This window comes from Schistocerca serialis, chromosome 6, assembly GCF_023864345.2.
Source record: "Schistocerca serialis cubense isolate TAMUIC-IGC-003099 chromosome 6, iqSchSeri2.2, whole genome shotgun sequence".
Lineage (NCBI taxonomy): Eukaryota > Metazoa > Arthropoda > Insecta > Orthoptera > Acrididae > Schistocerca > Schistocerca serialis.
The window spans coordinates 486,293,302-486,305,601 of record NC_064643.1 but is presented as its reverse complement, the minus strand read 5'-3'; the positions used below and the strand labels follow the sequence as shown (position 1 = coordinate 486,305,601).

At 46.3% G+C, this 12,300-nt stretch overlaps 1 protein-coding gene across 1 annotated transcript in view; it reads right to left on the bottom strand.

Annotated features, from left to right (window-relative positions):
• Positions 1-12,300, bottom strand: part of LOC126484945 (cytochrome P450 4C1-like) — a 299,145-nt gene that overhangs the window by 140,373 nt on the left and 146,472 nt on the right. The window contains exon 2 of the mRNA XM_050108545.1: positions 4,169-4,752. Within this exon, the coding sequence (XP_049964502.1) occupies positions 4,169-4,752 (584 nt within the window). The remainder of the gene's footprint in view (positions 1-4,168; positions 4,753-12,300) is intronic.

Here is a 12,300-nt window from a genome sequence, read left to right as displayed (position 1 = left end):
ATCAGTCCCCTAGAACTTAGAACTACTTAAACCTAACTAACCTAAGGACATCACACAACACCCAGTCATCACGAGGCAGAGAAGCACTAAAGGTCAAACAAGTGAGAAAGGCATAATGTTGATTGTACTGTTAACTGCTACTTGCACAGTTTGTTGAGTATGAGCATCAGAGAGATCGACAAGATTATGTCCTGTGACACATTTGCACCTGGTGGCCAAAACTGGAACTAATTTTTTTCCAACGTAAATCGGTTCCATATTTTCGCATTAGTCTATCAACCAAGTTTCTCTGCCATACGATTATTACAGTCCACACTGGACCTCTAGTGAGTAGCTGCACTTTTAATTATAACCACCCAGAACAAGTACAGAAATACAGCCGGCCGCGGTGGTCTAGCGGTTCAGGCGCTCAGTCCGGAACCGCGGGACCGCTACGGTCGCAGGTTCGAATCCTGCCTCGGGCATGGATGTGTGTGTTGTCCTTAGGTTAGTTAGGTTTAAGTAGTTCTAAGTTCTAGGGAACTGATGACCACAGATGTTAAGTCCCATAGTGCTCAGAGCCATTTGAACCATTTGAACAGAAATACAGCATTAGACATTTGACTAATAGAGCTCTAGTTACCAAAAGAGAGTCGTCATTTCTTCTAATCATCACAATAATAGAGAGGGGGTTACTGTATCCCACCTTTTGAAAATATTGCAATGTAATTAGTTACTTTATATTTTGAATTTTTGAATTTTGGAAAAAAGTATTTATTGTTTTTAGTCCATTCTTCTAACACATTTCATATACGTTTCAAACGTTTTCAGTTAAACTAAACCCAAAAATTTAAGTTTCAGCTGCAGATGTAACTTTCCCAGTGAATGTCTGAATGTCTTCAATACTTCCAGGTTTCTTAAAAACTATGTTGAGAATAAAAATCAATAACAATTAACGACATCTGAGTTTTTAAAATTTTCTCTTGTGGTCATAAAGCTGGCCAACGGCCTTGCTGCAGTGGTGACATCGGTTCCCGTCAGATCACCTAAGTTATGCGCGGTCGGGCTGGGCTAGCACTTGGATGGGTGACCATCCGCTCTGCCTAGCACTGTTGGCAAGCTGGGTGCACTCAGCCCTTGTGAGGCAAACTGAGGGGCTACTTGATTGAGAAGTAGGGGCTCCGGTCTTGAAAACTGATATCTGTCCGTGAGAGCGGTGTGCTGACCATATGCCCTTCCATATCTGCATCCATTTATTTACAGAACGCATAGGATCTGAGGATGACACGGCCGCCGGTCAGTACCGTTGGGCCTTCATGATCTGTTCGGGAGGAGTTTAGTTTTTTTAGGTAATAAAGTTGGTAGTACATGATATTGAAAGTGTGTTGATACTACTAAGAGTGCTTGCAGTCGATTATGAATGAAGATACACTACAAGAATTTCACCGAAAACAATTTCAAATAATTTTCTCATTCATTTAATTTTTTAATACGTTCACCAGACGTAAAATTAGTGAGTGAATAAGGACAACGTTGTTTCAGTATGCATTGGGGAACGTCCGTGTAATAATCTCCTATGGACATGTGTAGACCAATGAAAAACAGTAATGAAACTTTTCTGGCAGATTAAAATTGTGTGCCCGACCGAGACTCGGGCTCGGGAACATTGCCTTTCGCGGGCAAGTGCTCTACCAACTGATCTACCGAAGCACGACTCACGACCCGTCCTCACAGCTTTAATTCTGCCTGCAATGAAAGTAAAAACCGGGTTTCGAACGTGGGGCGCAAAAGTGTGAAGCTGCGATACTATCTCCTGCGCCACCACTTCTGTTAAAAAGTTTACTGGCTAAAAGGGACATAAACTACTTCGAACACTCTGGCCGTCGTATTCTCAGAAATGATCGAGAGTCTACGGACAAGCCTAGAGACGTGTTCGCTTATGTTCTACATCTACATCTACAGTTATACTCCGCAAGCCACCCAACGCTGCGTGGCGGAGGGTACTTTACGTGCCACTGTCATTACCTCCCTTTCCGGTTAGAGTCGCGTATGGTTCGCGGGAAGAACGACTGCCGGAAAGCCTCCGTGCGCTCTCGAATCTCTCTAATTTTACATTCGTGATCTCCTCGGCAAGAATAAGTAGAGGAAAGCAATATATTCGATACCTCATCCAGAAACGCACCCTCTCGAAACCTGGACAGCAAGCTACACCGCGATGCAGAGTACCTCTCTTGCAGAGACTGCCACTTGAGTTTGCTAAACATCTCCGCAACGCTATCACGCTTACCAAATAACCCTGTTACGAAACGCGCAGCTCTTCGTCGGATCTTCTCTATCTCCTCCGTCAACCCGACCTGGTACGGATCGCACACTGATGAGCAATACTCAAGTATAGGTCGAACGAGTGTTTTGTAAGCCACCTCCTTTGTTGATGGACTACATTTTCTAAGGACTCTCCCAATGAATCTCAACCTGGTACCCGCCTTATCAACAATTAATTTCATGTGATCATTCCACTTCAAATCGTTCCGCACGCATACTCCTAGATATTTTACAGAAGTAACTGCTACCAGTGTTTGTTCCGCTATCATATAATCATACAATAAAGGTTCCTTCTTTCTATGTATTCGCAGTACGTTACATTTGTCTATATTAAGGGTCAGTTGCCACTCCCTGCACCAAGTGCCTATCCACTGCAGATCTTCCTACATTTCGCTACAACTTTCTAATGCTGCTACTTCTCTGTATAACTACAGCATCATCCGCGAAAAGCCGCATGGAACTTCCGACACCATCTACCCCTCTTCCACTGGGAGAAGTTCTACATCTACATCTACATCGATACTCCGCAAGCCACCTGACGGTGTGTGGCGGAGGGTACCTTGAGTACCTCTATCGGTTCTCCCTTCTATTCCAGTCTCGTATTGTTTGTGGAAAGAAGGATTGTCGGTATGCTTCTGTGAGGGCTCTAATCTCTCTGATTTTATCCTCATGGTCTCTTCACGAGATATACGTAGGAGCGAGCAATATACTGCTTGACTCTTCGGTGAACGTATGTTCTCGAAACTTTAACAAAAGCCCGTACCGAACTACTGAGCGTCTCTCGTGCAGAGTCTCCCACTGGAGTTTATCATCTCCGTAACGCTTCCGCGATTGCTAAATGATCCTGTAACGAAGCGCACTGCTCTCCGTTGGATCTTCTCTATATCTTCTATCAACCCTGTCTGGTACGGATCCCACACTGCTTAGCAGTATTCAAGCAGTGGGCGAACAAGCGGACTGTAACCTACTTCCTTTGTTTTCAGATTGCATGTCCTTAGGATTCTTTCAACGAATCTCAGTCTGGCATCTGCTTTACCAACGATCAACTTTATATGATAATTCCATTTTAAATCACTCCTAATGCGTACTCCGAGATAATTAATGGAATTTACTGCTTCCAGTTGCTGACCTGCTATTTTGTAGCTAAGTGATAAGGGATCTATCTTTCTATATATTCGCGGCACATTACACTTGTCTACATTGAGATTCAATTGCCATTCCCTGCACCAGGCGTCAATTCGCTGCAGATCCTCCTGCACTTCAGTACAATTTTCCATTTTCCATCAAGTGGCAGACTCTGCAAGAGAGGCGCTCTGCATCGCGGTGTAGCTTGCTCGCCAGGTTTCGAGAGGATGCGTTTCTGGATGAGGTATCGAATATATTGCTTCCCCCTACTTATACTTCCCGAGGAGATCACGAATGTAAAATTAGAGAGATTAGAGCGCGCACGGAGGCTTTCAGACAGTCGTTCTTCCCGCGAACCATACGCGACTGGAACAGGAAAGGGAGGTAATGACAGTGGCACGTAAAGTGCCCTCCGCCACACACCTTTGGGTGGCTTGCGGAGTATCAATGTAGATGTAGATGTAGATGTTACAACCTCTCGATACAGCACAGCATCTGCAAAAAGCCTCAGTGAACTTCCGATGTTATCCACAAGGTCATTTATGTACATTGTGAATAGCAACGGTCCTATGACACTCCCCTGCGGCACACATGAAATCACTCTTACTTTGGAAGACTTCTCTCCATTGAGAATTACATGCTGCGTTCTGTTATCTAGGAACTCTTCAATCCAATCACACAATTGGTCTGATAGTGGGATATCCTGGTAAGTAGCGGGAAGTAAGAGACGGTTAGGACGTACCTGCACGGGGTGCCGTGCTTGTGGTAGAGGCGCCGCAGCGCGGTTATGGGCGCTCCCCGGAGGCTGATGCCGTCGCCGCAGATGGGCAGGGTGTCGGTGGGCCCGGGCAGCGCCTTGGCCAGCCGGCGCAGGCGCAGCCAGCGCGAGAGCGCCGACGCGCGCGTCGCCGCCGACAGCGCCAGCAGCAGCGCCAGCAGCAGCGCCAGGGCGCTCGCCACGTCGGATGCCTGCAGCGTCCAGTGCGCCATCCCGCCGTTAACTGGCGGCCACGGTGGCGGCAGCGCAGGGGCGCGCGCCGCCCCGGCCGGCCAGTCCTCGGCGAGGCGCACGTGACCGAGCGGCCGCGGCCTGCACGCCCCGCACTTTCCGACGTCGAAGGCAGTCGCGTTTTCCTGCGCCACGCTGCACCTTCTATCCTTCGTTCCCGACCCGTCTGCAGAGCATTTCCCCGCAGCTGAGCTCGTCCTTTTTTTCCCTCGCAGTTCCGTTCTGTTGCGTGCCCACATCGAGTCTGACATTTCTGCACCGAGCGTTTCCCGTACTGTGGAGCCTAAGGGTCTGCTTCCACTTGTCGTCTTCGTCACCTGCACAGGGAGCAGAAAACGTGAAACATTACACACGAGCATTGCGAACGGAACCCCGTTATATAACTCGCTTCTTTCCTCTTTTTATCGTAACCGCAAGGATGAAATATCTACCTTTTCCTTCATCTATATTTCTGATAACGTCCTTGTATGATGTAGCGGGTACCTTAAGAGACATTAAGACGTGCTATCTGAAGTCAGTGCTCCGGATTTACGATAGATAGAATTGTACGCTGTAGAAATTCTTGCCGCGCGGGATTAGGCGAGCGGTCTGGGGCGCTGCAGTCAGAGTGTGCGGCTGGTCCCGGCGGAGGTTCGAGTCCTCCCTCGGGCATGGGTGTGTGTGTTTGTCCTTATGATAATTTCGGTTAAGTAGTGTGTAAGCTTAGGGACTGATGACCTTAGCAGTTAAGTCCCATAAGATTTCACACACATTTGAATATTTTTTTAGAAATTCTTCCAGTTCATATGTGGCATAACAGCAAACCAGTTCTTAACAATACTGGTTAAAAACAGTCTCGGTTGCAATTTTAGTTTCATTTTTTCATTTTTCAATGACGCGTTTCGCCTTATTTAGGCATCTTCAGATTATCTTTTCTAGATGGACGCGTTCCCGTTCACAGGAGCGAGTAACAGAATGAAATGGGGGCTCAGGTAGTAAGAATAATGCAAATCTGGACTAGTTTTTGGTTGTACTGAGTTCGGATATACACTGACAAAGAAAAAGGTAACGTCGTCGAGGAGTCGATCATCTTATTGACAAGTGAGGTGACAGGTAGTCATAGTAAACGGAGCTCAAACTGTAGCATCAATACACAGTGTATGCCCGTCTGGCGGCAACGCAAGACCGTTTTCTCGCATTCGAGCGATCATAGAGGTTGGAGATTCGACATGATGGAGACATACGTTATGTACATAACTGTCACAGGTCGTTGTGGTTGTAACATATAAGCTCAGTTCAGCTGTACAACTCAATGTATCTGACTATGGTTTATCTTGACACACGTAATATCAAAGTCATTCATTCAGTAGCTGACGATGTTTTACTAAGTGACCTATTCAGCACTTGCGCAGTACCGTTCCACTTATACAGGTTCGCATATTCCCGTTACGGACTTCTAGGACTTGCAGAGGGGAGTGACTACAAATTTTTATGATTAGAAATCCGTACCCGGAAGCGTACTCTGTCCGTTCTACGGCGGTTTCAGTTCAGATGTATAACGCGTCCACGTCTGGTGAAGGAAAGAGATATGTCTCACAGTTACTTGTCCTTGTGTGCAACAGGGTAAACGGGATGTCGTGTCCTACTGATTACGGGGTCGTGTTCAAGGTTTAATTTACAAGACTGCTGTAGAGTCAGAGGGAGCTGGCACGAGTTCTGGTCGCTGTACTAGAAATTAAAGACACACCAGGTGGTAACTGTACTACGTCTCTCCTAATTCAGATCCTGATGCGAAAGTGGAGGGGTTAAACATCCGAATTGGAACCGTCCAGACGTGGACTCCTATTATGTACTCACTTCCCTATCCAAGTCCTAGAAGTCTGTAAAGCAAATTTCCTAACACCATGTTTAAGTGGAACAGTACTGCATAAATGCTGAATAGGTCACTTAGTAAGACGTCGTTAGATACTGAGTGAATTACTTTGATATTACACGTTTCAGGATAATCCATCATCAGATACATCGTGTTGTACAGATAAACTGATGTTATATGGGGCATTCAAAAAGAAACGAGCCGGAGGCAATTATACAGAAACCAGTATCTGTGTACTAGAAGTATTGACACTGGCTGTTGAGACACTTGTCCTACTCTGACACAACGCGGTGAATGGCTGACTCATAACATTCCCAGGACTGCAATGTTAACCACTTCCGCACATACACCTGGACGTCGTCGTCCGAGGTGAATTGTTTGCCCCTTAGAGCAGGCTATGCTGACGTTTTTCTTTGGACAAGATGGTCCCCTTCTGATTCACTTCCTGCAGCGCAGGACAGCAGTGAATCCCAACAAATCTCGACCACCCTTCGCCAAGCGATCAAATCAAAACGACCAGGCAGTTTCACCCGTGGGGTCACTCTGCTCCACAACAGTGCAAAGCCTCATACGGCCAACACAGTCACGGTTTTCCTGCAGAAATTCAAACAGGAGGTTCTCGACCACCCTCTATACAGTCCGAACCTCTCTCCCTGTGATTACGCAATTTTTGGTCCCCTTGAAAATGTTCTGAGAGGCAAACAATTGCCGGCCGGGGGTTCCGAGCAGTTCTAGGCGCTAGAGTCTGGAACCGTGCGACCGCTACGGTCGCAGGATCGAATCCTGCCTCGGGAATGGGTGTGTGTGATGTCCTTAGGTTAGTTAGGTTTAAGTAGTTCCAAGTTCTAGGGGACTGATGACCTCAGAAGTTAAGTCCCATATTGCTCAGAGCCATTTGAACCATTTGGGCAGCCGGCCGGAGTGGCCGAGCAGTTCTAGGCGCTATAGTCTGGAACCGCGCGATCTAGGGGACTGATGACCACAGCAGTTACGTCCCATAGTGCTCAGAGCCATTTGAACCATTTTTGTACCATTTGGGCAAACAATTAACCTCCGAATTCCGCTGTACGTGGAGAACTTGTTAACATCGCAGCCCCGGGAATTTTATGAAATGGCCATTCACCGCCTTGTATCACAGTGCGACAAGTGTCTCAGCAGCCAGAGTCAATACTTCTAACATACAAGTACTTGTTTTTGTAATTATGCCTCCGGCCCATTTCTGTTTGATCGCCTCTTATACATGTCACTTTCGTAACGACCTAACGATCTCTGCCAGTTCTGTATGTAACGTATGTCTTCAGTCCAACTGTACAACTCGATGTATCTGATGATCTCTTCAGCATTTGTGCGGCACTGTTCTGATCGTAAGGGTGCCGAATATCATCCTGCGACAGACTGCCGTAAACACCTTGTGACCTTTTTTGCATTTTGGCAATGATTATTGCAGGCCCAGGAGAGAAAGTCCCCGCTTCATCATGTTCCGTAACTCTTCAATTGGGCAATTGTATACCACAATGAGCGCGTTGCGTCGCAGCAGCCAATTGCGGACGTGCGTTGCCCTACTAACAAGCATATCGACTTCCAGTCGAAGAGGTGATACTAGCGCGTGGATAACAGTCTGTGCAATATACGTAAAAGGCACTGGTTAATTAACTCTGCAGAAACAGCAGATGAGACTGTGTTTCAACTGATGGCCTCCACACAATGAAGCCTGGGGTGAGAGCTACTGTCGTGGGCGAATGCACTCTGGAATAGGCAGCTCACCAGTTCTGTGTCATGCACGTATACGTCCATCGTTCTCATCAATGAAGACTGCTGAGCACCACTCCACTCTGTAGTTAACGATTTCACGATACAGCAGTAGCCCTCAAAAGTGGGGTTGTAGTGTCAATGATAATCTGGCCAGAGGCACAGGTGAATTTAATCCTGCTGCCAGTGGCCCCTGATGATAGCAGATGAAACATATACCCAGATTTCGTCCCTGGGTGACGTTCGGTCAGACACTGCTGCTCGTGCAGTGTGTCACTCTTAACATACGCCTCTTCTAAGCGGACGTCTAGAACCTTGTCTACAGCCGTCGGTCTGTCCCAGAGAACACTCTTGAAAGCAGTGTGCTAATATGTGTAGCAATCCGTCGATATGCCCAACCTGCTTCCCACACGCACACAAAGCAACCCAGTTCAAACCTCTGAAGCTGTTCAGGGTACTCGTCATTGGGGGATATTTGTACCCTAGAATGAATATTGCAAACACTGTTCACGTTTTAACTCAGCAGTAACTGCCTGCAGACTCAAAACAAAGGGTGCGCAGACAGGCCTCCTGAACGCCGTCTGATTGCCGATAAACGTCACGAATGCATCACTAACACCACAACCCTTCACTGTCCACGCATTATACCATGGTGCCAATGAATGCAGACCTTGAGAGTGTTGAATAGTTCATGACGGAGGGAACTTGCTAGTCGTTACCTTTACTGTTCCACTCGCAAACCGAGTGGAGAAGAAACGACTATCTGTATTATTCTGCACCAACGGACTTGCCACAAGGGTAACACCGGTTCCCATCAGATCACCGAAGGTAAGCGCGGTCGGGCTGGGCTAGCACTTGGATGGGTGACCACCCGGTCTGTCGAGTGCTGTTGGCAAGTGGGGTGCACTCGGCCCTTGTGAGGCAAACTGAAGAGCTACCTGATTAAGATGGTTCAGATGGCTCTAATCACTATGAGACTTAACATCGGAAGTCGTCAGTCCCTTAGACTTAAAACTACTTAAACCTAACTAACCTAAGGACATCACACACATCCATGCCCGAGGCAAGATTCGAACCTGCGACTAGCGGCTCCGGTCTCGTAAACTGACATACGGCCGGGAGAGCGGTGTGCTGAACACATGTCCCTTCATATCCGCATCCAGTGACACCTGTGGGCTGAGGATGACACGGCGGTCGGTTGGTACCCGTGGGCCTTCCAAGGCGTGTTCGGACGGAGAGAGAGAGATTACATTATTCTGCACGAGCCTTGATTTCTCTTGTTTTCACGGTCCTTGTGCGAAATGTCTGTTGATGGCCATAGGATCGTCTCTCGCAAGTTCCGGTCCTGCAAAGTTTCTCAGTACTGTATCGCGAAATGAAGATTTTCTCCCGTCCAGGGATTCATAGTTGTATTCACGAAACATCTCCGTAATACTCGTGTCGTGACTGAAACTACTGGTAACAAATCAAGCAGCAAGCTTCAGAATTGCTTCGATGTCTTTTTTTTTTTTTTTTTAATCCGACGTGGTGGGGATCTGTTAGATGTTAGGAGAAATCCGAATGGGTTCCACGAGCGTTCTGTGCGCAGTCTTCTTTGCGGAGGAACTACACTGTATGATAAAAAAAAGTGAAGTATTAGAATGGGAGGAGGAAACGGAATGAAACTTCGTGAGTTGAGAGGGTATGTGATACTATTTCATTGATTACAAAAGGAAGCCAAGTTTGTAAAGAACTTGGCTGTATGATTCTACTTAGGGGTATGAAGTTGCAACAGCTCTGGCCCACATACATGCATTTATTCTGTTGGGGAGATTGTAATAAAACCACTGTTTCCGCTCCTGAAGCAATGTGGTTCAAGACTGCAGTTACTATTCCGTGGAATTCTTGATCCTTGCAGTGGAACAGATTTGATGTCCGACCTGGTTCCAAACATGTTCTGTGGGGAACAGATCTGGGGATCTTGCTGGCCATGGGACTAACTCAGCATCTCACAGACAGTTCATAGCGAACATACCGCCTGAGGACGATCTTTGTCCTGTTGAAACATGCGTCGCAATACGCAGGCCTGAGAGGGGACACAAGAGAGCGCAGGATGTCCCTGACGTATCGCTGTTCCGCCAGTGTTCCTTCAGCAGTTAACAGACGTGACGTGAGGCCATACCCGGTCACGGTATCCTTACAAGCACAGCCGGCTGTGCTGTGGTGTTAAATGCGGCATACGGACGGGCAGTAATTCCCTACTCCTACTGCTGATAATCTCTGACCAGGGGCGTGAGACGAGACAGAATGTTGCAGAGTCTATTACGTGATCTCTGATGGCAGGTGCAGTTCTGATGTGGTTATAATGTGTTCACTGCACAATCAGCCTAGTTGACAAGACCCTAGGCGATGTGTGCCTGTAGTCCAACATCGGACAACTGTCATATTCGAAAGACCCAAAAATCTGGATATTAAATGACTCAACCAGCCAGGCAGATACTTTTAAAAGTCGGTGAAATGCTGATAACGCTGTCTCACAGGAGTATGTGACATTTCCGTGTCCTTCTCAGTCGTCACTCAACATCTGACACTATTCTCACCCTCTGTATATACTCTAAGGCCTGATAACAACTCTAAACGCGAACAATGCTAATGCACTGTCGTGGTTGTTCTACCTGTCTCAGAGAATTGCGTCTCTAATCACTTTTATACCAGCCAATGACGTGTAGATGCACGAAGTTCTACTGATATCCGATCATGTTTTCTGGGGGCTTTAACTTTTTTGTAAGTCTGTGTACACTTTTCTAGCATTCTCCCAACCATTCGCCTTCCACACAGCCGACGATACGTGCCTATTACATTTCATACTGCTTTATAACACTACGCCTAGATATTTTATCTCGGGATTTTGCAAAGCAGGGCACCACTAACGCTATACTCGAACACTACAGGACTATTTTTTTTCTTTTCATCTTTAGTACTTTATATTTTCCCAAATTTAAAGCAAGCATCACAGCAAATATGAGTTCTGTCCAAGTCATCTTGCCTCCTCCTATTGTCACTCAACGACGACACTGACCTATATACCTCAGCGTCATCAGCAAACAGTCAGAGGTTGCTGCTCACCTAGCCTGTAAGATCGTTTCTCTATACAAAGAACAAGAGCTGCTTTGTCAGACTTTCCAGCAGCAATCCTGACGATGTATTTGTCTCTGATGAACACTCGCTGTCCAGTACAACGTACTGGGTTTTGTTACTTCGAAAGTGATCCCTATGCACGGAGCTTCGTTAACAGTACGCAGAACAGGCAAACGCTTTCTCGAAGTGTAGGAATGTTGAATCTGAGTGTTGCTCTTCATCCATAGTTCGCAGAATATCGTGGAAGAAAAGAGCAAGCTGAGTTTAGCATTATCTTTCCTTTCTAAATTTTTCTTGATCTGTGGACAGAAGCTTTTCTCTCTCAAGGACCAGCCTTCCTTGTATGTGGTTTTCTCAGAATGTCTTGGGCCAATACTGGGTTGATTTCCATATCTACTCCGTAACACACTACACAGACAGTTAACACATGAAATAATGAATGATTATAATTCAGTCATTTGGCCTACATGAAATTGCTCCCTAAAGATGAAGGATACTATGCAACAGTAGTTGTCTAGTGTCAGTATGAGGTGACCTTGAACTTGAGTATCAGGTTACATACTAAGGCAATTGGAGTAGCTATACCCAAGGACAACAAACAGTTCTCTCCTCGCAGGGAATCATTGTTCTCCCCATACACATGAGGCAATTGTGCAAGTTATATTTAAGCTCATCCCCATTTCCATCCCCTGGAAGTCAGCATCCTGCCCATGTCACCCCTCTTTCCCCTTACCCTTCTTTCCCCTTTGCACCAATAAGATTCAACCCGCTTCCCCATCGTAATTCTCATCCTCTACAACAAGAGCAGTGGAGTGGAAGACGGCAAATTTTTCTGCATAGGACATGGAGAGCATCAGGTTGGTCTACGGTCAGGGTGTAGATCTTGTTAAAAATAATAACAACAAATTAAACTCATGCACGTTTCATCATTTTAGGATTCGGCTCCATAGCGAGAGGACCAGGTGTGGGTATTTGTTATAAGTACTAGTAATAACAAACAAAACGTATTAGTTTTTGTACTACATGAATTTAGTAATTCAAGGTCGCTACACTCTCGCGAGAGGATTAGTGTTTGGTTATTTGTTATAAATAAGAAATAAATAGCATTAGTATTAGAGATATGTGTGTTTTGTCCGACTGCTCTTGA